Genomic DNA, 27,407 nt, shown 5'->3' with positions numbered 1-27,407 from the left:
AATATAAAATTGATCATATGTATATCTTATAAATAATTTATCTATGTTTTATCTTCACATAAGTTATTTTCTTATGCATCTGTCAGCCACTTATTTTTAATAATTTATATGGGGTATTTTAGTTAAAATAGTTGAACAATACACACATATCAATATTTTTGCCATGGTTTGAATATTTATAGGATTTCTCCCTATATTCATATAAATGCTAATAAATCCACATACATATATAGAACATATACATTGATTCGTAAATAAACGTACAGTAAATTATGCCGGTGGTATAAGAACTTGTGAGGTAGGTGCAATCCAGTGCACAAACTTGTAAAACACTTGTCTTGGTGCATGAACTTGTGTAGTTGGTGCGATCCAATTTCAAGATGTCACGATAAGCTATTTTTTCTAAGTTACATGTTGATTAAGACACTTTGCAGCCACTTATGGTGAGTATTCTAGTCCATATAGAGTTGAAACTGATGTTGCAACTTTTGTGGGGATTTTCTTCATTTTAAAGATTTAGTCTTTCAAAAGAAAACTAAGAGAATTAATATATACTATGTCCTTTCAGCTGACACATAGAGCGCCAGGGTTCGCGAAACCGTGTAACTCGTGAAAACCGTGGTACCGCGCACCCGCGGATCCCGCACGGATACCGCCAAAACCGCAAAAACCACGACAAATTTGAATCTAAAAATTTTAAATTTAAAATCCGCGGTTACCGCGTGGTTTCGGGTCAAAACCGTGCGTATCGGCCAAAAACCGCGGCTAGTGTAATCCGACAATTAGGTGCAAAATAATTTTGAAAAAAACTGTAAAAATACAAGAAAAATAGAAAACTAGTACGTAGCTATATTTGTGACATTTACGACATATTATATGGGGAAAAAAGAAAATTTTAACATATTTTTTTCTAAATTCTTGATAAATTTTGGCATCACAAGTATACTTACAATCAAATATTACGTATAAAACTAATACATGTTTACAAACATGTGACTACATAGCTTGGGTACTGGAAATTAACAAAAAGCCTACAACAATATATTACTAACTATCTACATCACAAATAGCTAACGCAAGTAAAAAATATGCCTCATGTATCAAGTATCAACTACATAGTCAGCTAAGTGCTGCAAACATTCAAATATGTGTTTCATGTATCAAATACATACTTAACTAGGTGCTATGAAGTGTGAACAATACCTTTTTTATTTTACCTAACCATTTTTCGGTATTGGATTTTTATTCATTCGTAAATTTAGTTTTTTCATTAATTTTTTTCACCAAACATCATTACAAATCAATCTCTACATCATATATTTTTTCCACAAATTTCCTTAAATTTTTTAAATTTGGATCAAATATGCGGACGGTTACCACGGTATACCGAAGCCGTGCCCCAGCGGAGAGCACGGTTACCGTGGTAACCGTCGTGGTTTTCGCGGTTTCGCGAACCCTGTAGAGCGCAACTAGTTCATCGTAATAAAAAAATATTGTCATTTTTTGAGCTGTATGGAGTGATATCAATTTAGGAATTGTATTGGTTTGTAGGATGTAATTTGTCACGAAGGGGTGAATTTAATTTGTTAGTGTTATATTTGTGCTGTTAAGTTTATGTGCATGTCTATGTACCGTACTTTTGAGTGTCCCGGATTACCATGGTGTATAGTTGGGCTGGGCTCTCTCATGCACTACGATTTATATAGTGAAATAAGGACGCATTTTTTAATTGTTAAAAAAGAAAGATTATTTAATTTTGTGATAGTTATTTAATTATATAAATAATTAAATTACTCAATAAAAGGTTAAAATCTACTCTAGAAAGGTAAGATGTGTAAGATCATAGTCATGATTAATATTTTATAATAAATAATTAGCTTGTAAATTGATTTATTAATATAAATTGGTTTAGAAATATTTGTGGTGTTGATGTGAGTGCGTGTGACTAATGTGTGCCAGTTACAATATTTGTGCTCAGGAGTAGTTGGTTTTATTTCTATGTATGCAGATGACTTTGAGTTAAACATTGGTCAATGGTGAGACCAGAGCTAGGTTTAATTTAGGAAGAAATCGAAGCCTAGACGGTCAAGGATACCAGTTAGGATCAAGTTGATATATAATAGAAGAACATTGTGTGGGAATAGATCTGTGAGATGAGTCCTGCCACGGCAAGGAGTCGTACTCGTGGAGTCGTACTCGTGGAGTCGTGGTTGGGAATTAACTTTTTGGTATAAATAGATTTCAATGTATGTTCTTAGTGTGTTTTTTTGAGATTATGATTTAGATGAGAGAAAATTAATGGTTTAGACTCGAAAGTTTTGATAGTAGTGTTTTTGGTGCACTTTATAATTACTAGTTGATAAAATAAAGACGAGATAGTTCAATCTAAATCTTCTATTTTTATTTACCAGTGTTTTTCTGGGTCTCAACGGTCTGATTAGTGGCACATTTGAGGTGTTACCGGATGTAGCCCTTTGGTAGGTTTGTTTGGTCACGTTTGATCCGATAATGAACGTTTATATAGGATATTTTTGTAAAAAATACACAATTTAGCGGCTGAGGAGCGTACATGTAAAAGTTGAGGAAAAATATGGTCAATAAATGCAACCTAGGTATTTTATAAGTTTACGTAAATTCGCTTGTCTTATAATTTATATACCATGTAAATTACTCATATATTTAAATAGTAAGATAATGAAAACATGTTTAACACGAGCGTAGAGTAAATGCATATTTCACAGCTTCCCTTGCGATGGTTAGGATATGTATATAATGAGTTGTCTTGGCTGTGCGTAAAATATTTAATACATTAGTTTTTATGCGTTGTATTTGTTGCATAGAATCAATGCATAAAATTTTTCTTGTTCGAGCAGTAAAAAAAAGTAAGAGATAACATATAAAATTTTCATGAATTAACGATGTCACGTATAATATTTAATCCGAAGTTAACATATATAGATAATTATTACTATATTACTATATCTCACTGTTATATCTACCTTTATCCATACACTTGCGCCCTGGTTACCCTAAAAATCAGGACTCGTTTAGTTTGCAAATTTTTTTAAAAAACATTACATCAAATTTTTAAACATATATTTGAAGTATTAAATGTAATCTAATTATAAAACAATTTTTAGATTTCGCATAGAAACCGTGAGACGAATCTTTTGAGTCTAATTAATCCATTATTATCATATGTTGGTTACTGTAGCACTTATGGCTAATCACATTCTAATTATACTTAAAAAATTCGTCTCACGATTTTCTCCATAACTGTGTAATTAATTTTAATATTCATGTATATTTAATCTTTTATCTAGGTGTCAAAAAATTTGATATTTTTAGAAAAAAATTTTAGAACTACACGTAGCCTCAATTGCGCTTGCCCTTCAACCACCGTGTGTCAGGTGGCCTGTGAATGCGGCGACAGGGCAAAACCACGTAGTCACGCGACCCATTGAAGCCGAGACCCAGGAGGAGCCGAGCGAGCGCTTCTCATCGGGCGCTGGAGTGGGAGGGAGCGCGAATCTCGATGCCGGCGGGCGCGCGCGCTCTCTCTCTCCGCCTCGTTGTAATCTACTTCTACCCCCCAACCCCAAGCCCAGGTTCCGGTGAAAATTCCGTTTTATTTTTTCTCTCTCTCGTTCTCCTCCCCTTCCGCCGCGTCCACGAGAAGCCGCCGCGCGCACGCCCGCCCGCCCCTAGTGCTAGCGGTCTACTCTGCTCTGCCTCGCCTCGATCTCGCCGGCTGCTTTGCTGCCTCCGCTCGCGCGGGGGGGAACGCGCATTGGGCCGTCGTCGTCGACGGGGCGCCGCAACCCGGGGTAACACGCGCCGCTGCCGCTGCCGCCGTCCTTCGAGAGATCGTGTTCGTGTCGCTTCTGTTCTTGGGCTCTCTGGTATCTCGGCTGGTTGGTTGGCGTAGATCTCTTTTGGCCCCCGATCATTCTGTGTTTTTTTATTGAAATTGTTTTTTGTTCTTCTGTTATTATTCAACTTGTTCTTCCGTTATTAATACTGCAAAGGCCCCGTTCTTGAAACCCTCCTACTAGCCCACTTCTGCTAATCGAGATTCTTTCGTTTTTTCGCACGTTCGCTAAACAACTAAACAGCTTGGTTTTTTAAAAAAAGTTATATAAAAGTTGCTTTAAAATCATATTAATCTATTATTTTTATTTCTTATAACTAATTATTATTAATCATCTACTAATCTATTATTTGGCTAGTACACTGTTCTTAACCCAAGTTATCCGATTCATATTCCTTGTTTTTTTATTCACACAGTTTCCTAATCGTGTGTGTATTTTACAAATATTTTATATAAAAAATTGATTAAAAAATTATATCAGTTTGTATTTTAAGTTTTTAAGCCAACAATTAATTAATTATATATTAATCGGCCGATACGTTTTTATAAAATCCACCTAAGAAGCGGCCTATGTACTAGGGTATTTGACTAGGCGTTCTTTCTTCTTCTCCCGCCTATTATTTCAGAATTAATTGCTCCTTCTTTTTCTTTCATGACTGACCCTTTTTGGTAATTCTGTTTTTCTATATTATTGCGAGAGTTCCCTTCTCATCATCTATCAGTATTTTGTAAAGATTATACATCATCGTGTTACTTCAATCTATTTTCCCTTTTCTCTTTAATTCTCATTAATTATCCGGTCTAGTTCTCTTCCACGTGAACAATGATCATTTTTTAAGTTCTTTTTCTTTCATGAATTTCAGGTTGATTTGTGACGGGTGCCAGGGGAAGCTTACAATTCAAGCACGCTGATCATCATCTAGTGCTGCCTGGGGGTAAGAGCAAGCAAGCAACGCGTTTCTCACCGTGCACCTACTCTTAATAATTTCTCTACATAGAATCCTACTACATGAATTAACTCAGCAATTAGGTCATCTTCATAGAGAAAAAAAATAAAGTCCTCTTCATCAGAATTAGAAAAAAAAGGAAGTAAGTTATCAGGTCTTTTCTTACTTGTTTGAGCTCCATTTCGAAGTTACATATACACGGTCGAATGGTTCGCCTTTCTGCAAGGTTCACCCTTTTTCTGCTGCTTAGATGACGTGTTTGTGGCTGGGGCCACTTCCCTCAGCTATACGGAAGTGTTCTATATGAAAATCGCTATTACTAATGCATGGCGCTAGTCATAATTTCTATATCTTCTACGTCACAAAGAAACTAGTACTAGACAGCACTCTTATAATACAAACATTATTAATTTATATTTAAATTTAATGATACTCGGCTATCATCAATGGCGATTCTACATACAGTCTCCCGGAGTCCTCGGACCCAGGTAAATTATTCAATTCTTACTAAATTATATCTTATTAATTAGTGTACAAGTATAAAAGTTAGATAATTCATACATATTGGACCCCTGGTAATTTTTGTTCTGGGTTCGCCACTGGCTATCATCATGTCTTGGATACTGAGTAGAAACCACATCTCATGCAAAGCATGATTTCCTTCTTTTTCTTCATTTATTTCATTTTGTCACATTATTTTCTATCCTACGTGACAATTCATTTAATTTTATGGATACAATCCTACTTATTGCATCGTGAAAGCCCTAATCCTTATGATAACATTGAAATTCCATTGTGCATTTGACGGCACTGGGCACACCAAGAGCATGTCTTAGGCATCAAGCATGGCCGGTGAAATACTTGCTTTAGGGTGCGTTTGGTTGGTGGTCAAGGTGGGATGAGATATGGTCATCCATATTTTTAGGGATATGGTGATCCAGATTTATATTTGGTTGGATGGATGGGACAATCCAATGTTTTGTTTGGTTGGAGGGAAGAGAATGGATAGGACGAGCATATTTAATTGCTAATAAATAATAATATTAATTAATCAACATAAATATTATCCTAATTAGTACAACTTAACAATAAAATATATCTATCACCACTAATTAACACTAATTTAAACTTGTTAATTACTAATTAATAACAAAACACGCTAATTATCACTAAATAATCACTAATGAACATCGTTAGTGAAGCTGGATGAGCTCATCCAGCCAATTTGTCCAGATACACCCATGCAGCATCTTCATGGAATATTCCTCTCCTGGGCCATCCTATCCAGCTTCGTCCGTGAACCAAACACATCAAAATATTAGGCGGCCATCTCTCATCCAGGAAAGTCCAGCCAGCCAAACACACCCTTAAGTGCTTGGTGTGTTTTGCTACTTATAGTTGCACAATTCAATATGGCGACTACCCCAAGCTTGTACTAGTTGATGCCTTTTGAAGCTCCATAGTTAAGAAAGGAATGTTGTAATACTGTGGGCTTTGCACTCTTTTTTTTCTTTTTGACACGAGGCTTGAAACTGGCATGATTTCCACCACTATCATTCCAGCATGGATGTGCGGTGTTCAATCTGACTTGGATTTGAGTCTTTGGTTTTGGCGCATTGCCTTTGAACTTGAGAAATGCTTGTACATGGACATGTGTGATGGAATGCTACTCAGATTCTTGTGATATAAATATCTTAGTAAACTCAAGGTTTCACAAGAAGTGTCCCCCAATACCAGCTTGTTCCGGTTAGCTATATCCTTGCATTTGTAAAGTGGTTGTCATATAAGTTCACATTATCAATTTCCTTGTGGTGAACTTGATCTATCTATCAAATGTAATACGTGAGAAACAACATTGGGTTGATTTGGTTATCTTTCTAGTGAATTTGCTCAATATGCTATGTTGCAGAAAAGCAATCTAGTACAATCATTTTGCATTCTCTTAACTCCTAAGATTTTTAGAGTTGCAAAACTTCAAATTACAAATTATTAACAAATGAGTATTTAACAGAGTAACAGACTTGTCGTTCCAAAGTTTTGCCATGCTGTATAATACTGTTGGTAAATTTGATCTGAATATTTTATCATCATGTGTCAGCTCTGTACCAGAAGTTGATGTATGCCCCAGATCAGTCTCATCTACATCATATAGGAACAGGAATTGTGAATGTTATCTTGTGTCAACTATTGAGGATTAAATGACTTCGGACAGCTTGCCATTTGGACTTTCTGTTGGTAGAAAACAAGCATCAGGAGGATATAGATACACTGAGCAGTACGAATGGCAACATTTAGCTCTTCGTCAAAGAGAACAAGCAACAAGGGAGCAACCCCACATTGGTTCAGCCATGAAATACCCTCTGCATGCATATCACAGGTTTGCATCAATTTATGGTTGTTATGTTGTTAGTTTCTCTATTTAGTAGTACTAGTTTCACTAATACAATTTATGATGGAGAAACAGGGTAGAAGAATCTGTGGCGGCTATAGAAATTCCACCTCAGGTTAGAGGACATGATTTGCATAGTAATGGCGAAACTTGCAATGATAGAAGTTGTAGCCATTCTTATACGGAGACAGAAATGAAGGATTTGGTGGCCTTTTCACACGGCAATGCTGAAACTGAGAAGAACTTTGTGATATGCGACCAACCTCTCAATTCAACTAGACTCCTGGAGTCAAAGCAACATAGGTGCAGCACCTCCCCTAGCTATTGTGTGAAGATGTGTGGATATGTCACCGAACTTTTGGCATTCACAAATACGGATATGCCTGCCATATGTTTCATTCTGAGTAAATTTTGCAAACTACAATATTTGGTAAAGTTATCACAGAACTACAGATTTAAGAAAGATGATCACAGAATACAAATTTAGATATCAGAATATCCATCCGTACCACTTTGACATGACAAAAGGCCTGGCCTCTAGTCTCATGAAGCATGTTTCATCAATGGAAGCAAGGTTGCATATATTGCTACTTACTTTCCAAGCAACTTTCTCCTGGCAAGGGCCATCATGCTTGTGACTATCATTGCTCTTGCCACCACAGACCTTTGAGGAAAGACCATGGAAGCTCTATTCTATTTTGCTTCCATTTGTGCAAAGGTGCTTCATGAGGCTGCAGGTGGGGTCCTCTTGTTATGTTGTGACTGCTCAGATGGAGATTCTAAAATCTAAATCTAAAATCTATAGTTTTGTGGTAGAGATGTACTCCCTTCGTATTTTAATAAATGATGTCGTTGACTTATTGATACATGTTTCATCACTTGTCTTATTCAAAAAAATTGTGAAATATGTGAAAATGCAAGTATAATTTAAATGCATTTAGCAATAAATCCAATCAAAACAAAATAAATGATAGCTATCTAAGTTTTTTTGGATAAAACTAATGCTCAAACATGTGGTAAAAAGTTAACGACATCGTCTATTATAAAATACAAAGGGAGTAGTTTTGCAATATATGTAGTTTTGCTATAATTTTGCCAAGCTATATGTGGTTTTGCAAATTTTATTCATTTATTTTGTTTGTGTAAAATAAAATATGTGCACCATGTCATGATATATCTTCTGTTCTTACAGTTATCCCTTTGGAAATAAGATTGGTGGATATCATGGTCAAGGTCATGCTTGTCCTCGCCATTCATCAAAACAGGGCGAGTACAATCTTTCACCTGGTCTTGCTCAGACAAGTTGTCAGTGGTATTTTTTTTCTGGGCGCACTTCTAGATTTTCCAGTGCCACCATGCATTTCTTTTTATATCTTTCTGATTCAGTCACTTGTTTCTTAATCTAGGACTGAGGGAGAACCTTCCCTTGATCACTTGTGTGATTCTGCAAAAAGAGCAGATGGATATATGCGTGCGACAGAAAGACAGGGGGAGTTCTTTTCAGCTAATCAAGGGAGTGGCTCTAAAAATACAAATTATCAAGAAGGTCGACATCTGCCAGCTGAAGCTAACTTCCCAAGTGTCCCCTTCCCAATGATAGATAAAGCAGGGCATCGATCTTACATGGAAAATGTCCACACTTACGATAAGCGCGATGGCTACTGTTCAAAAGATCCGATGTTTAATATTTCTGATCACACCTCAGTTGGTCGAACATGTCATAGGGTTGAAGTAGGGAGAGCTCACACCAGGAAGGGATTCGATGAATTTGCCACCCATCATGAACAATTTCATCAATCTCCACGTGATAATTTCAGGGACCACATGGGTAGCAGTCGAAGTTGCAGGAGTACTCATAAATGCAAGATGTCAAGAAAGCAATGTGCAAAACAGGATCTCCAGAAAAAGAACTCAAATTCCACTTTTGTTGGCAGGCATGGGAGAAACAGTAACCGGAAAAGGCATGGTGATCATTTGGATGGACAGAGAGTTAAGAGGAATATGCCTTCTGAGGATCTGTCTAAAGAATTATGCTATCCGAAGATGAAGGATTGGCAATCTTATTCTCATGTTGATGAACGCCATAGTGGTTCTGATGCACTAAGAAATGATAATCAGGAGGGACAGACCAAAAAGATCAAGAAAGGAGGTCAAATTGGAGAAAAAGGAAATTATCATCCAAAAAAAGGTATTATAACAACTGCTGTATGTAGTGGTTCAGAGTCTAATGAGAATTCAGGTTCAGGTATGTTAAATCCTAAATGTAGAAACAAAACCATTGTGTCATCAAATGGACCCAAACAAAGTGAAGGAAGTAACAACATAAAGTTAGAGTCTGATAAGAAGCCTAGTTTGGTTGTTTGCACAAAAAACCTAGATGGCATTAAGAGCAAGGAGGTTTTCGATAGTAAACTACATCAAGCTTCAGTCACCCATGTGGAGAAAGGTGTGCTCATGAAAGAATCAGAGAATACTTCTCCGTCTGAACTACTTCGTGAATGTTTGATTATATGGAGAAGATTAAAGAAAGACAATTGTGCGGAAGCTGAAAATATCATACAAACCAATACAAATGGGTCAGTGAAAACAAGCAAGATATCTTTCAGCGGAAGACTGGGAAATCAAAGACCTACCAACTCAGGAATTGATGATGAAAACAGCAGCACATCAAGGAGTGCTTATGTTAGCTCAGAAAGCGATGATGAAAGTAATAGTCCATCTGACAACTCCAAACGATGTAGAGGTGTAATGTCATCTTGTGAATTACAAAAGTGCAGTAAAGAAAGAGCTGGGAGAGAGTCAGAGCAACCCTTCCAATCACTTCGTGGCAACAACTACATGAAAAGCCCCAAATATATAATAGCTGATGCTTCTCATCCTGAAAGTAGTGTGTGTCAGAAGGTTTCTCAGCATGGGGAGATTACTGATCATTTGGATGCAAATAGTAAAAACGAATTGATTGTTGGCTATGGAACTGAGAAGACACTAGTAGCTGATTGTGCCCAATTAGGTGAGCGAATAACCAGTTTGTCAGCTATTCCAGAATTGCTGGACAAAAAAGTTGTTGCTCTTTGCTCAATGCATGATGACAGTTTGAAGGTAAATGTCTCAGAGTGTTCAAATCAGGACAGTGAAATTTCTCAATTCAGTGCGACAAAATTGGATAAAGGAACGACAGATACGCTTCTAGAGAAGCCTGTTACTCTTTCCATGGGAAGTGACTGCAGAGACATCCAATGGGATGGTAAGGATTACAACATTTTGAGAATCAAACAAGAGCATTCACAACATGCAGACTCTGAGCATGACATGCATCATAAAGAGAGTGAGGAGGGACCATCTCAAGCTCTTAAAGTCGCATCAAACAAACAGATACCCCACCAGTTCGTTTCTGACCCAGAGAATCCTTGTACTACTAGACAAGCTGATTGGAATTCATTTTCCTCGATACCAGACCTAAATTGCTTGCCTAGTACGAATGCAGATGAAGAACGAAGGCCATTTGAGAAAGTAACTTTTCAGGTTGATGGGGAAGGTACAGATACCCAGAATGATATTAAGAGTCTTTCAGCTTCCTCTTGTGAGCCCACTCTGCAGAAAGAACAGTTTAAGCAACGTGAAGCTAATGAACTTACTCAAGGAATTTGCGAAAGGGAATGTGCAAACAGGTTTCACTCACCTAATTCACATAGTGGGCCATCTCAGCAAAGCATAGTTGAAGAAAATAGCATGTCAATTGATGCATTCAAGATTGTCCTCTGTGAATTCATCAAGAATATCATGAAGCCTTTGTGGGAAGATGGGCTTTTATCCCGGGAAGTCCACAAAATTATAGCGAGAAAGGCTGTGGACAAGGTGATCACCGTGTTGGCCGCAAAGGTCCCTCTGACAGAAATAGCTACATGTAGATTTTTGTTAGATGAATCTCAGAGTCTAGAGAAACTCGTTCAGGTATTATGAAAATGCTCTATCAATTTATTTGGTTTCTTCCATTCCATTCCGATGAACGGTGATTTAGTGCATTTTAAATGAGCTGTAATTTTGTGTTGCAGGGTTACTTGGATGTATACGTGGGAAGGGAAGTTCTTAAAAAGAAGCATGCCCAGTAATTCCTGAGCAGTGCTGTAAAAGAGAAAAAAACATGTAATTATTGGATCCCTTTTGCTCATATTAATTTCCATCGTCAGTTTTCATTGATCAAACGAACTCTCCTGTTTCCACAGGTAGCTAGAAGCCGTAAGCAACCTAGGTTTCTCTTCAGTTTAGATCAGTGAAAGGAAAAGATCAAAATGGCAAATCTTTCCTCCTTTCTCGTGTGGGGCCTTTTAACAGTCTTATTTCTTGCTTTTAGCTCCCATTTCATATCAATATCTAGGACTGTTTCCATATAGCTGTTAAACATATCAATATCTAGGACTGTAATCTATGAGATTTAAAATGTTGTAGTTTTGTGGGTGCATGATGGTCCACTTTCTTTTATCCATTGTGAAGTATCATTACCCACCATTGTATTCATGCTTTCGGTTTGCCGCTATATGGAAAAAGAGATGGTGGCTGCAAAGTGGATTGGATTTGTTGGTGCAGATTGCATCTGCTTTCTGGCGGTGCGTCATTTCTTTAGTACTAGTTGTCCATTGTGATCTTGACAAATTTGTATCTGGCAGGTTCCAGAATTCAAGAGTGGCTTTTGCTGGTCTGAACTTCCGGTACCAACTATCTCCAGAAATGCAACACAATGTGTGCAACTATATTGATTACTCATGAAAATATTGTGAAAATATGAGCAAAATTTAGAGGGGCAAGGTACTTACCACGGACAATTTGTTCTTTGAGTTTATTCTATTGAAAAATGGAAAGTCTGATCCATAAAAAGCACCCAAAGTTCAAAACCTGTAGGCCCAGCCCCTTTTCAGTTCTAGTTCTACAGTTCGCGCAGCGGTTGTTCACGAATCATGATGCCGAATAGCACTCCTGGTCGATTTTTTTCTTACAATATTTAATCATTTGTCTTATTTAAAAAATTATAGAAATATTATTTACTTTTGCTTGTGACTTACTTTATTATCAAAAGAACTTTAAACACGGCTTGTTATTTTTTATTTTTGTATGGTCAAACGTTGTAAACAAAAAAATCGAGCATCTTATATTATAAAACGGAGGCACAGAATTAGTACTGCCTTTTATTTTCTCTTTTTTTTTAACTTCTAACTACTATTATTACTACTAAAGTCAAGAAGCATCTTAAATTATATATGAAACGGAGGTACGGAGGCAGTACTGTCTTTTATTCTCTCTCTTTTTTTTTAACTTCTAACTACTATTAATACTGCTACCTTTGGTTTTTAATAAATAATGCTTTTACTTTTCGTGACGTTGTCTTATTTATAAAACTTATACAAATATATAAAAATATAAATTATGCTAAAATTACCTTAACAATAATTCCATTTATAACCAAATAAATTGTAGCTATATAATTTTTTGAATAAAATGAATATTTAAATATATGTCTAAAAGTCACTTGCAAGTGGTGGTGGTGATGTCAGGTTGGGACTAAAATGGGAATTGAACATGAATTTCACATCCTACTCAAGTGAAACATCTTCTTGTTTTTAAAAAATAAAAACATAATCCTAACGTTATTGCAATTTTATTTTTTATTATTAATTACATTTCTTGTTTGACTCTTTTTTTAAAAATAAAGGTAAATTCGTTCTTATTTTATCGATTATAGATTTTTATTAGATATAAAAGACAAAAATAAACCAAAATTGCATTGTTGCCGGCAGGTAACAGTGAAAAAATAAACATGATTGTAAATGTAGATTTGTATTGCATATAAAAAGAAAAAAAAATCAGAACTGTGCGTATAGACAGACGCACCGTGGCCCGCTCGCAAGAGATGGATCAACTTCCTAGAAGAATCATTATTAAGTAGATATTATCATCCATATTAAATCTTAAGAAAAAGTCTTACACCATGAAATAGAGTTACTACAATGATTCTCAATGTTATAGAGGTGGAAAATATAATGGTAACAAAACGTGTTTACGTACTCATAGAAAGAAAGTTTTAAGAATCTATAAATAACTATTGGGGTAGAGTTGAGAGAAGCATGACAGAAATAAATAGAGAATGATCAATTGGAAATGCCAAATATAATTTTTAAAGATTCTTTTATGGTATAGAAGTCCTAGAAGAATCTATTGATTACATAAGTAAATACATGAGAGTAAGGTCGAATGCACTATTTATAATTACTACTCCCTCGGTTTCACAATATAATACTTCGTAGTCTTTCTTAAATTCATATAAATTCTAATAAATTTATACATATATATAAATTATATACATTCATCAATTGATAAATTTATATAAGACTAGAAAGTCTTATAATATGAAACAGATGTAGTATTTGACAGTAGCGAGTTAACCAACAAGAGGTGACACAGCGGCTCTATTTAACCACGCTAGTAGGGTTGACAAATTCCCCATCGAAGGCAGGGCCCAAGCAGGAACCCGCCCCATGGGGCTATGGTTGGGGATGATTTTGGTCCCACGGAAAATCAAGGTTGGGGGCTATAGGGATCCCAACAGGGTCCCCCAAAATAAAAAAAGAAGGCCATATCAAGCCATCCCCCGCCGTCTGAATAGTCGGTTCTCCAATTCTCCTCTTCTCCCCTCGTGGCCCCTAGCTTCTCCAGTTGCTTTTTTAGCCTAACAAAAAAGCAAACCAGCAAAACCCTAGCTTCTCCAGTTCTCCTCTTCTCCCCTCGTGGCCCCATCAAGCCATCCCCCACCGTCTGAATAGTCGGTTCCTCCGCCCGCCCGCCACCGCCAGACCGTCGTCCTCCGCTTGCCGCTCGTCATCCAATAACACCCCTTTGCCTCCCCTGAGTCCCCTCAGTCTTGGCGTCGGCTCCTTCGTCTATTGTGTCGGATCGCCGCCCTCCATCCACTGCACCTCGTTGTCCGACGCCCGGCGTTAACACACCCTCTATTGTTCGCCCAACACCGTCGTCCATCTCCCTGACACTGTGTTGACGTCAAAATATGATCTGATGTGTTACACACGAAGGCCTAGTAGTTGTTTCTCAGAATGCTCCAGTGCAGGACCTAAATTCTTAGAATGCGCGAGCGTGCTAGTTAATTTGATCCTGTAATTGATAAGATGAACGGTAAAACAAGTCAATCGGCTATCGAGCCGAAAGGTAACTAATAATCTAGCCGATCGGATGTTGTTGCTACAACGGTTAGCCGATAGGATGAACGATCGGCTGTAAAAAGCTTGGATCGAATAGAAATAGACTTGAATTAAATATTAGACCAACGTAATCCACCAAGTTAATTATTAATCTTAGTCGATCGGATGAGCCCCTATAACCAGATTGAACCAAATATACATAGATCGGACTTAACCAAGACAGTATGTAGTCGAGCACGATATGATTATACGAAACATGAATATCGATAAGGCTAATAAATAAACCAATGAATTACTTGGAATGATTAAACAAACAATGAATGCTCTGTTGCGATCGGCTAAAACCAACTAACATGTAAATCTCATAAGCCGATGATTGACGATGCGCCAAAATTGTGTATTTGATCTGATTTATAATGTAGATGGTTTACAATAACAATGACACTGGGCATACATATTTATACCCTCGGATAGACACTAGTCCATATTGAACACGGCATACGACTTCTAATAGATAAAAAGAAATAACAAACTTCTATGTAAATTCTATCTCTAACACACAAGTCCCATCAAACTCTAATTCTCTTAGAGATAAAGAAAAAATCTAACCTAACTTTAACTAATAGATAAATTTACACTGGCGTGACTTGATTTTGATATGCTAATTAGGTATTTCTTTAACCGGGCTAGCCAGAAAATTTTGGTGTTACCACAATAAAGTCGGTCATGCCGCCCCGCATCTGCCCAACGCTGAGACCGGTGCGCTCGATGCCGACAGCCTCCTCTGCGGCTTTGCCTCGACGCACCTGTCTCTGCCCGACACCAATTTGTGTGTTCCATTTGTGCTGCTCCTATGTGCATTGGGGAAATTTGGGAATTCAGGAGCCTGTTCGGCAGGGATGGGGGTGGGACCGAGTTTCCCCCGGATTTCAATTTGGGCCAGCGATGGGAATCAAATTCGATGCCAGGGCCGATGGTGTTCTGAACCGCTAGTTTTTTTTATTATTATATCAAATTTTTATTATTTTTTAATATACAACCATAAAAAGTAGTAAAATACTAATATGGGTAAATAAACCAATATATATATTATTATATGGCTACAACATAAAAAAATAATTATAGCATGTAACCTAATAAATTCATAATGGAGTACTGTCATAAGACAAATTAAAAAACCGGTCAAATTCTAAAAAACCCGTATGTTTCTAAAAAACCAGGCAATTCACTAAAAAAACCAGTTGGTTCACTAGTTTTTTACCAGGTCAATTGCGGGGATGGTCTTTGAGCGGAATCGAGTCATGAGGATGCCAATTCCAATTTTTCCAGTTGAACCGCCGGTACGGTCTGGTTTTTTGTACTTTGCTAGGTAGGATACAAGGGGTAATTTGGTCTTTTCATGTCCTCCATGCTGGCAATCCCCACCTTGTGAAAAAAAGGCAAATAATTAGAAATTTTTTTCTCACCCTAGGCAAATTTATATGTTCAAATATAGGAGTGATATATAGACAATAGCCAAACGTAAAAGTGACAAATCGTTAAATTCCCCCGAGTAGGCCTAGTGTGACTAAAAAATGTAGTTTTTAAAATAATTTCTGAAATGGTATATGTTTAAAACTATTATTAATAAGATACATTTAATAAAAAGAATTAGATATTTCAAATGGTAGCAATATACTTCCTCTATTTTTTTATTTGTCGCCGTTGACTTTTATTAATATTTGTCTTATTAAAAAAATTACATAATTATTAATTATTTTATTATAATTTGATTTATTACTTAAATATAACTTATAATTTACATATTTACAATTTTTTAAAAATAAATCAAATAATCAAACTTAAATAAAAATCAAACCGAATAGTAACAACTAATAATGGAAATAATTAAACTTTTACTACTTAATGGGGATAATAAATTTGCCAATGGATCCATATGTCAAATAGAGTGAATGCCAAATGTGTTATTATCAATCCATATGAGTGGCAAAAAATTTAATGACCCACTGACAACATGCCGCGTTGAAGTGTACTACGCCCAGAAAGCATGCTGTTGACCCCATCCCACTCCCCTGGGACGGGGACTTTGGATGATTTGCCATCCTCCCGGGAGGCGTATTTTCAAATCTTACTTTTTTCCGTAAACTTTAACTATTTACCACTGGTCTTATAGGTTTCGTTGATTCAATGCCACTTTTGCCTAGTTTTATAGAATTATAGCTATACATGATCTTTTATCTTGATAATAATAATTTTTTAATTGTTAATTTGAATTTTAAATTTTCTAAATTATGTTTTTACATGGAACTCATTTACCTATATTCTAAATTATACTTGTTCATAAAGTCTTTTCTACATAATATTTAATTTATAATTTAAATTCTAGATACTTCTAAATTGTATTTATATATTGACCTTTTCTCTTAATTTACTCATGGACCTTTTTTATTTTTAAATCTTAAATTGTATTTCTAATCCGATTCACTGAAATTTTAGTTGTTTACAAATTGTATTTATAGATGGACTCTTCCTTCAATATTAATTTTAATATTAATTATTTTATTTGTAATAATTTTTAATATATAATACAATTTAGAAGTATCTGGAATTTGAATTATAAATTAAATATTATGTAGAAAAAAGTTTATGAACGAGTACAATTTAGAATATAGGTAAATGGTTTTCATGTAAAAATATAATTATAAAATTTTAAATTCAAATTAATAATTAGAAAATAATTATTATCAAGATAAAAGATTCTATATAGCTATAATTCTATAAAAACTAGATAGAAATAATACTACAAATAGTTAAAATTAACGAAAAAATTGATATCTGGGAATACGGTTATCCGGGGATGCCAAATCATCCAAACCCCACGGGACGAGAGCGAGCTCCGCACACGCCGCCCACCACCGCCCCCAATGGAGGAGCGAGCCGGAGCGCGCAGGCGCAGCAGGAGCCCTCCCATGGCCCTGCTCCTCCTCCTCCTGCTCTCCGCATGCTCCTCTGCCGCCTCCGGGGCTCCCGTGTTGGGCGAGGACTACGTCCGGCCTCCGCCGGCGCCCCGGCGCTGCGGCGTCCACAGGAAGGCCCTCCTCAGCCTCTTCCCTTGGAGCAAGAAGAAGGCCTCCTCTTCGGCCTCCGATCCGCAGCAGGTGAGCCTCTCTCTATCTCTATCTCTCTTGGGATCTTGGATTTCTTTCCGCGGCCTCGGTTGCTTTGCTCCCAAATTTGTGCGCCGGTTGCTTCGAGTATAGGTCAAGTTGCGTCGGTTTGGGAATCGCAGGAACGGCCTTTTGTTGATTAGAATACGCGTGAATCGGCTCGGGATTGATCGATTTGGTGCTGCCTGTGGCCGTCGCTTGGTAACCGTCCTCCCTATTGTGTACAGCTTTGGGGTTAAATTCGAACTGGTTCATTTATTCTGTGTTCGATTGCCGTAGCCAATTTACTTGTGCTCTAGTGGTCTGCTCCTGCAATTCGTTGCTTGTGCATTTACTTGCTCTGCTCTATAGTTATTTAGCTCATCCGTTCTGTATTCGATGTGGTATGTTATCTATAGCTGTGTTTTTTTTTTTGCTATTTAAATTGTACCTTATAGCAGATGAAGTGAGCATATTGGACGTCATGTTGAATTCTTTGCATCTTAGTTGGTCAGTGGCAGAGCCAGAAATTTTAGGAAGCCTGGATGGGATAAACTAAACCCATCGTACAGTTTGAAAAAACCATAGTACACAAACATGCTTATAAGCTCATACTATTATCAAAGTTAATAGGAAAAACAGTTTTTTCATAAATCTATTGGGCGCTGTGGTGGACTCATGAGTGCTTGTTGGCTTATAAGCTCATATTTTCATCCAGTTGTGTGGTGGTGGATTCATGAGTGCATGATTATATCCATTAGATTCAAATCTTGGTGCCCATAAATATTACGCACATGCAGTTTTGCTATCAATAGGAATTTAGCGAGGTCAAGGATTTGCTGGTTGGTGGTACCCACCCCTTTCAATGTTATTAGGGGCGTGTTCGCGGGTGCTAGTGTCTGTGCATATTCCGTATTATAAAGAAATAGAAAGTACTATGAAGAAAGCCCAAGTACCTCACCTCGACACTTCTAATGTTTTGATGATTTTTGAACAAAGATATGTTGACAAAGTAGATATCCTCTTGTTCCTAAAATTATAAGACCAATAACTCAATTGAAGTACCTAACTGACTAAGAAGGGCTCAGTGCCAAGCACTGAAGAACATGGATAAGTTTGGATTATTTCAGTACTGTGTATTTTTGGTTGGAGCAATGGACCAAGACGTTGGAAATCGAGACTCCAGGGGCCACTGTGGCACACCACGGCAGCACCTGGCGCGGTGTCCACAGCTGCTTCGTTTGCCCTTTGTGAACTTGCACATCAACATGATGGCAAGAAACAAGCCTCAAATGGATGGCTGCATGCAGCAGGATGGCAGGCCGCCAGTCATCAGGACTCAGCCTTGCCACTTGCCCAGGAACTAACCAAATCTATGGCTGTTTTACAACACAGAACATTGCGCAGCTCAACGCATCAACTCTGTGAAGCCCAGGCAGCCACCCGTGCTGCTCAGGAGGTAAATTCAGCACAATAGTTGGTGATCTTACTTTTTGTTTAATGGTACATTTGATCGTCAGCTATTGCCAGTGGCTTAGTTTTGGTCCTCTCTACTATTAAGATGGAAAAACAAGTCCCCTAACTTTGTCTGTTGACATAACTGCATGTGGCTGCGATGATGGGAATGAGCAAATTGTATAAATTTGCAACAAGTTTGGCCAAATTTACATATTTGTAGACCAAATCAAGCTGTTGGTGTAAGCTGAGAAGCCAAGTATATTATTAACCCCCTTTCAGCTTTGCTTGTGTGGCTTTGCAACTCCACCAATCATAATTCTAATGGTTTGCAGACACTGGCTCATTTACATGACATGCAGTGCTATGTGTTCATGTAAAGGACTCAAGAGGCTGTTGACCAGTGGGAAATATTTGAGCCTCATTCCATGTGTTCTCAAAATAGATAATTGTATTGAATGTGGGATTTCCGACTTGGAAAGTTTTGCAGGACTTATGTCCTATTCTCAAAATAGATCTAAGCTTTCCTGGGCCAAGCCCACTAACAACCTATTCTATGGGACTTGATGGGCTGCCACCATCTTCCTGGGCCGAAGCTCAGGTTCGCCAAAGCCTTCTCCTATCGAAGGCTCACCTAGCCGAAGGCCCTCCTGGATGAAGGCGTAGTCGGCTGTTGGCCATCCTAGTAAGTCTTCCTTGGTTGAAGGTCTCCCTTGCCAAAGGCTCACTGGGCTGATGGCTTGATGGGCTGCTTTTTTGGCATAGGCCTTAGCAGGGGACAGGCTCTTAACGGGCTGGTACTTGGCCTCCAACACCATGGTTTGAATTTGAGTGCATCACTTTACTCATTAGAATGAGCTACGATTACTTGCACGCTTATCTTTTCGCTTCCGCTTATGCTTGTAAGCTAAAATTTGAATTTTCAACCTTAAATTTAGAGTTAATTTTGGAGGTTTTTTCACCGAAGTTTATTTTTCAACCTTGGCTTTTAGATCGCTCAGAATACGTATATAAAAGTTTTATTTATAAATTAATTTTTGTTTGTAAATATACCGTTTTGGCTATTTCCATGAAAAAGCCAAACAATCACCACCTTGGTTAGTTATAAATATTTCTCCTATTGATGTGCATGATGAGTTGGATTCAAATGGTGATCTGTGAAGTTAACATCAATTTATGCTGATACTTGCTCCCTTGTTTCCACAGTTTCAGTTTACCATCATCATTTTCTATATGGCTTATAAACTGTGGAAAAATAAGCAAAGCAACCAAAAAAAATTGATGGATACAGATTTTATGTTTGTGTTCTTAGTGATTCAAAGGCAATGCTGGAAATAAACTAAAATGAGAAAACATCAAAATCAACTCTAAAATTAAGTGTTAAAATTCAAATTTTGGCTGCAGCTGATAAGCAACAAGCAAACAATGAGAAGCAACTCCTATTTGGTGTAGCTTTGCTTAGCTATTCCATCTTTGTGGGGGAATTTTTTTAGATAAAGATCTTTGTGGGGGATGGGGACTGTATCCTGGACTAGCACAAAAGTACAACCAAATGTGCATAAAAAATCTGAGAAAATTTTGCAATGTTTCCTGATCCTTTGTGCCATCCTGGAGTACAACATAGTCATGATTTAGATTTTTATTCATGCGTCTGTTTTGAGGCTTTTCCGTAAAATATAATCAACCACTAAAATTACAGAACTATATGTAATATGTTTTACAGGTGCACATTTCACTAGCTGGAGCAAAGCACATGAGAGTTACATTTATCACTGATGATAACTCTGTCCCCTCAGTTGTAGACTATGGAACTGAAGCAGGCACATACACATCAACATCTCAAGGAGAAAGCACATCATACAGCTATTTAATGTATAGCTCAGGAAAGATCCACCATGTTGTTATTGGACCTCTTAATGACAACACAGTTTACTACTATCAATGTGGAGGGCATGGTCCGGAGTTCCAATTTAAGACACCACCCTCCCAATTTCCCTTGTCATTGGCTGTTGTAGGTGATCTGGGGCAGACCAGTTGGACAACTTCAACACTTAATCATATTAAACAGTGTGAACATGATATGCTTTTACTCCCTGGTGATCTCTCCTATGCTGATTATATGCAACATTTGTGGGACTCTTTTGGTACGTTGGTGGAACCACTTGCTAGCACCAGGCCCTGGATGGTAACAGAAGGAAACCATGAGAAGGAAAATATACTGTTTTTTAAGTCTGGATTTCAATCATACAATGCACGATGGAAGATGCCTTATGAAGAAAGTGGATCCACATCAAACCTCTACTACTCCTTTGAAGTTGCAGGGGTGCATGCTATAATGCTAGGTTCTTATACAGATTACGATGAAAGTTCAGATCAGTACGCTTGGCTCAAGGTATATTACTTATTGCCTCTTATGTCCATGTCATATTTGCAGCTGCTCACTTCTGACATAACAACACTGCTATTTATTTGGAATAAAAATATTATTAATTAATTAATTCCATTAGAGTATCTACTAGAAAGATAAATGATAAATATTCACAACCAGGCCCATACAGCAGGGGAATGCAAACTGATCAACTACATAAGGCCCCGCTAAGGGACCTTCTTTCTTCAATCTAAGCTTTGGTTAACGGTCAATGAATTCAGTATAAACATGCAATTCATCTGCAACCTTGTGTTCATCCTCTCTCTCTCTTTTCACTTACTTATCACACAGAGACTACTCTATCTCCTAATGTCATGTGAAAACCGTCGATTTTTTTTAGAAATAATATTATTTTAATGGAAAATCGCAAGATTAGAGATCATCTATGTAAAATTGCAATTTTAGCACCGTGTCGAACGGTGTGTGTTCGATTGAGCCCTGTCAAACTGCTGTTGTTCGACAGGAGACCCTATCGAACACCCACCGTTCGACAGGGCCCAACACCTGGCGCCGAGAGGCCTGTCGAACTACCGATGGTCCACAGCCCCCCCCCCCCCCCCCCCCATGCATGCATTTGTACTCACTGCGACGTGTGTATACATATTGATTGATGTTTGCTTGCTTTGCGTGTCGTTTGGTGGAGGTAGTATAGGCTGCTCATTCCCTCCCCCTCTTTCCCCGTAGCTGTGGCAGGTTGCCAACTTTCTTGCTTTTGGTCAGACCATGCATCTTTTTCTGCTGCAGCTGCAGCTGCTGGGATTGATGGCTGCATGGAGCAGGCACAGCAACCAGGGCCTGTTGAACTGCCTTGTTCAACAGGCCTGTCAAACACACTTGCCGTTCGATAGGGGGCCTGTCGAACTATGGAAGTTTGACAGGCTCCTAAAATTGCGAATTTTCATGGATGGCCTTTAATCTTGCGATTTTTCATTAAAATAATGTTATTTCTAAAAAAAATTCAAAACTGTCTCTATCTTTAAGTAGCAAAAACTGTTTCTATCTTCAAATAGCAGAAATACTTCTATCTTGATTCTTAATTTGCTCTTCTACTATTAGTTGTTGATTATGTCTTAATGCTCCATGTATAGAGCTACAATTATCTCTCTTCACTCTGAGTGAATTTGTCACTACTATTGCAAAAGGAACTCGGAAGATTCCGTCAGAAAGCATCACATGTTTCATCAGTTAGCATGACATGATCATTTTGACTTTATTTAAATCAGCTTTCAATATCTTTGGGTATTGTTCTAATAAAATTGGCAACTAGAAAAGAATTTCATAGTATCTAGCAGGCAACAATTTATTTTTATAAATTAAATAAAATATAGTAAACATATGGTTCTAAATGTTCAAAAGTACATCACTGTCTTCTGAAAATTTTGGATCATCTGTTACTTTTCGATGCTCAGAAGGCATGATGATCCTTAGGGATATTACTGACTTTTTTTAATCTCCAAAAGGTCTTGTATTTGTTTGGACTATGCTACAGCATTAGCTTTTCTATGAATTTTGTACATCTGATATGATATTTTGCATTTCTTTATAAGTATTTGTCAACAGATTTACTCTAGTGTGCTTCACTTAGACATCATATTGGGTCATACACCAATACATTCTGCATTATGGTGGTTACTAATTTGCCTTCTAATGATGTAATCATGGAAGTAGTCTCATGTTCATGTGCACTCCTGTTTACAGTTGCACCTAGAATTGAAGTGGTCTCAAATTCTACTTGATTTTTTCCGTGGGGTAACTTAGCTCTTAGTTATTCTTAGCTGGCATATTTCTTTATGTTTCTCTTAAAGAGGATGTTCTGAACTTTGAAATCAACCTGACTCTATTGCTGACAGCAAATTACCCTTTCCCTGGATTATCTTGGCTGCTTTTCAGGCTGATCTAGCTAAGATAGATAGGAAGAGAACGCCATGGGTCATCATATTGTTGCATGCACCATGGTATAATAGCAATTGGGCCCATCAGGGCGAAGGTGACAGTATGATGGCTGCAATGGAGCCTTTGCTCTATGCTGCTCATGTGGATATTGTAATCGCAGGTCATGTGCATGCTTATGAACGAGCGGTATGACTCCTTTCAGACCCCTTAGCTGCACCACTGTCCATGTATTTTAGAATTCCATTTGATGATTTCGTTGTTCGTGCAGAAGCGAGTCTACAAGGGGGGGATTGATCCTTGTGGGGCTGTTCACATAACAATTGGGGATGGGGGAAACCGAGAAGGCTTGGCCCACAGGTACCATTATCATAACATGGTTAGAGTTCTGAATTTAATCACTTTTGTCCCTAGTTATATACACCTTTTCGGTATGTTCAGGTACCGAAATCCAAAACCAACCTGGTCAGTCTTCCGGGAAGCAAGTTTTGGGCATGGTGAGCTAAAGATAGTCAATGCTACACATGCCCACTGGACTTGGCACAGGAATGATGACGAAGAACCAGTGAGAACGGATGATGCGTGGATAAACTCACTGGCAGGTTCTGGGTGCATCCAGGATGGTAGCCATGAGTACAGGAAAATTCTGATGTCCCCTTGAAAATTCTGAGAAGTTCATGCCATGTATAATGTATTGTATATATGTGTACGACATGCTGAAACAAAGTGTAAGAAGCTTATAACCGTATTTGAGCATTGGCTAATCTGAAGATACTGTAGCTTGTGCGAGATATTTCTGTATGTATGCGACAAGGTTGTCGCAAAGTGAATGACATTCAGTAATGTTTACAGCTGATTTTGCCAGTATCTGTAAAGTGAAATTCAATAGAACCATTGTACTGACGGTAGTTGCTTTCATGCTTCGAGAGAGCCATGGCATAGAGACGGCTTAAGAGTTCATAATAGATCGCATTATATTATACTCCCAATGTCTCTGAATTTTTGACTTTATTAACTTTTTTATATACGTTTAACTATTCGTCCTATTCAAAAATTTACATCATTATTAATTATTTTTATATCATTTCATTTATTGTTAAATATACTTTTATGCATATATATAACTTTACATATTTTACAAAAAATTTTAAATAAGACCAATGGTCAAACATATGTCAAAAAGCCAACGACCTTAAATATTAAGGATGGATAAGAGGTAGTATATCTATATCGACATAAAAGAATCAAGAAATCCCGTATTAGCGTACATCACTACGTTCAACGAACTCATTCATTATATTAGCTTAGTAGGTTAGGGATGTACTTTTTTGACCAGAAAACTGCCAGGACTTTGCCTAGCAGTGATTTTTCATTAAGAAAAGGAAGTTATAGGTAATTACAGTATGACCGAATACCTAAGAAGACTATAAACCAGTAAGATCATAATAGCAGGAATTGCTGTATTATTCCAAGAAAAAGGTTGCATCCGATACAAAATAGTATTTGTAAGCTGGGGGATGATCAGCTTTTTTTTTTTTTTGGCTGGGAGGGGATGATCAGCTTTGCCCTTACAAATTACAATTCAGAAAATGGTGAGAGCAGAAGTACACTGTCTCAAGACTAGTTTCAGCTTAACTAAAATCACCAGTATAAATCATGATAGATGAAATCTGGAAAGAAAAATGCATCCAGATATCATCAACAGAATCAGACAAGAAAAAAACAACGGTCATCTTATGTCTTGGCCTCAAGTTTTTGTTTCCAATTCTCATCCTTGCATCTCCGTTGATCAGCAATCATTGACTCGAAAACACACAGCAGATCATCTAGCCCCTTTTTATCTTCTCCAAGTTTCCGCATGGCAACAGCTATGCTCTCAATGGTAGACAAGCACCCAGCCCTTGGCTCATGCCTCACCTCGCTATACAAGCTAACACCACCTGATTCTAGCTTCACATGTGGCAGAAGTTGTAGCCATGGATTCTCATGGTACATACGTTGCGCCTTTGCCCAAGTTCCATCCAACACAATCAAATGCTGTACCTGACAATCTGAAGCATCAATGCTGATTGCCCTCTGGCATGGGAATAGAAGAGCTGACTTTGGTGGTATGGTGATTGAGAATTCTTCAAACACTGAAACTTCCCCAGTTAGTTTTGACTTCTTCATTTGTATTTTCGTCACGGTAAAACCATTTGAGACAGCTGACTGACCAAGTGGACCTCTTGACAACCATCTGATTTTGGGCTTCACACCACGCTCAATATCAATCTTGAGTTCTTTCTCTGTGTAGGAAATAGAGCACTTATCCATGTTTTTCATAGTCCAACCTTGCCGAATAGCAGCACCAATGAAAGCATCTTCTCTGCATACACCATTGCAATTCTGGACAGCTGCCACCTGAAACTCTAAGACATTTTCCACCAATTGACGAGGAAAATCTCCATTTAGCTTGTGTGCCATCCCCTTATCCATACTATGATGAATTTCACCATTGATGGCATTAACAGAATAGGTTCCTATCTGGTTTGCTGAAGAGCCCAGTCTTTCAGAATCCGAGCAATGCCCATTACCCTTCATATTCTGGAAGCTGAAACCTTCATTGCCACTCAAGTCACTCTGAACACCACAAACCTCTCCATCCAAATCACACCCAATCCTGTCAGGCACATCCACAAGATCCAATCTTTCAGTACCGCTATCGCTAGAACCTCCAAGATTCGCATCTTTCATATCCAAATCACCAGAAGCATTGATTCCCTTCATCACAAAATCACATCCTGCACAACTAATTTCTCCATCTAATTCGCCAGAAATTCCGGCAGGGCGTATTGCAGAGTCTAATATTTCACCTTCGCATGGCTCAGGACCAGCAACGCCGCCTCTTCCGTCCTCCGGCACGTGAATCTCCCCAGGCACGTCGGAACGGCCACGATTTCCGGCGGCGGCGGCGTGGCCGCGACCCGATGCTGCGGCGCCGTCGAGCGTCCGGAGGTGGAAGCTGGCTCGGTGGTTGACGTCGCTGACCTGCGCGACGGCGAGGTTGCGGAGGCCGAGGCGGGCGACGCGGGTGGAGTTGAGCGGGTGGCTGGCCTCCATCACGTGCTGCAGGACGGTGACGCCGACGGTGGTGTCGAGCGGCGGGCGGCGGAGGCGGCCGCAGAGGCAGAGGCGGAGGGGCTTGGTGCAGACGCCGCACATCGGGCGGCGCTGGCCGGGCTCCCGGTGATGCGGGGCCGCCTCGCCCTCGCCCTCGCCCTGGTTCGCCGCCATGGGTTTGGGTGGACGGGATGGGGCGGCCGGCCAGGTGAGCGAGGGGACTAGGGGAGCGAAACGGTGAGCGTAGGGTTTGGTCCATTTCTAGGGTTTTAGGCTTGTTCAGCTTGGAAAAAAAATGAATTGGTTCTGCTCGTTTCGCTTTCGCACCTTGATTTTAATTTTAATTTTTTGTGCCTTTTATTATAATTTATGTTTATAGAATTTGTACTAAGATATACGTATAAAAATTCCATACATAAATTATTTAAAAACAAGTTTTATTTTTTTAAAAAAAAGCAAAAATGTTGGAGCCATGGATTAATGAACATTAATTTCAACTTGTGTCGTTCGGTTCCGAAGGAAAATTCTACTTATATTGTTGGTTTTTCGTAATAATGAAGTATAGAAAAAAATCATATCTAATAAATTATAGAAGAATAACATGGGCGGTGATTGTGCATTTTTGGAAACAAAAAATATTTTAGAAATAAAACTTTTAGATACGTAGGATCTACAAGTGAGGGCTAAAAAATAAACTATGATAAAAACTCTAAATTAACTTTAAATATAAACTAAAGATTTAAATTTTGATTATATGTATAAGCTTGAATGAAAACATGTGACGAAAGGGGAATTTTGCATACCCTCAGACCTATACAAGCATTCATATTTACAGTATAAGCCCCTATGAGGTGTTTACGGTATAGAAGAACAAAGTGAACAATCATTGAATCGTTTCGGCGGATTTGAAACATTTTTGTGTGATCCCCTTTAATTTCTACGAATACCTGGATTTTCAATGTGCTCCATTCGTAGTT

At 38.1% G+C, this 27,407-nt stretch overlaps 3 protein-coding genes across 7 annotated transcripts; 2 read left to right on the top strand and 1 right to left on the bottom strand.

Moving 5' to 3' along the window:
• The first annotated feature begins 3,493 nt into the window (after positions 1-3,493).
• Positions 3,494-12,064, top strand: LOC102720418. 5 transcript variants are annotated; one of them, XM_015834979.1, is made up of 8 exons: positions 3,769-3,827; positions 4,735-4,806; positions 6,917-7,195; positions 7,283-7,510; positions 8,400-8,519; positions 8,614-11,158; positions 11,260-11,350; positions 11,872-12,064. In XM_015834979.1, exons 3-7 carry the CDS (start codon positions 7,017-7,019, stop codon positions 11,314-11,316), a joined length of 3,129 nt encoding a protein of 1,042 aa, XP_015690465.1. In that variant the 5' UTR covers positions 3,769-3,827; positions 4,735-4,806; positions 6,917-7,016; the 3' UTR covers positions 11,317-11,350; positions 11,872-12,064. The 5 variants fall into 5 exon arrangements, with proteins under 5 accessions (XP_015690463.1, XP_015690465.1, XP_015690464.1 ...); XM_015834978.1 differs by lacking the exon at positions 11,872-12,064 and adding an exon at positions 11,431-11,863; XM_015834977.1 differs by lacking the exons at positions 3,769-3,827; positions 11,872-12,064 and adding an exon at positions 3,494-3,574 and having other exon boundaries at positions 11,260-11,863.
• A 5,221-nt stretch (positions 12,065-17,285) lies between these two features.
• LOC102717138 (purple acid phosphatase 18) lies at positions 17,286-24,195 on the top strand. Its single transcript, XM_006650200.3, has 5 exons — positions 17,286-17,570; positions 20,737-21,405; positions 23,332-23,520; positions 23,603-23,691; positions 23,773-24,195. Exons 1-5 carry the CDS (start codon positions 17,337-17,339, stop codon positions 23,990-23,992), a joined length of 1,401 nt encoding a protein of 466 aa, XP_006650263.1. The 5' UTR covers positions 17,286-17,336; the 3' UTR covers positions 23,993-24,195.
• Positions 24,196-24,766: 571 nt separating this feature from the next.
• On the bottom strand, positions 24,767-26,673 carry LOC102716855. Its single transcript, XM_006650199.3, has one exon. It carries the CDS (start codon positions 26,602-26,604, stop codon positions 25,066-25,068), a length of 1,539 nt encoding a protein of 512 aa, XP_006650262.2. The 5' UTR covers positions 26,605-26,673; the 3' UTR covers positions 24,767-25,065.
• Between the last annotated feature and the right edge of the window lie 734 nt (positions 26,674-27,407).

Source organism: Oryza brachyantha, chromosome 3, assembly GCF_000231095.2.
Source record: "Oryza brachyantha chromosome 3, ObraRS2, whole genome shotgun sequence".
NCBI classification, from domain to species: Eukaryota; Viridiplantae; Streptophyta; class Magnoliopsida; order Poales; family Poaceae; genus Oryza; species Oryza brachyantha.
The sequence above is the reverse complement of the archived record's forward strand: the minus strand, read 5'-3'. Positions and strand labels throughout refer to the sequence as shown.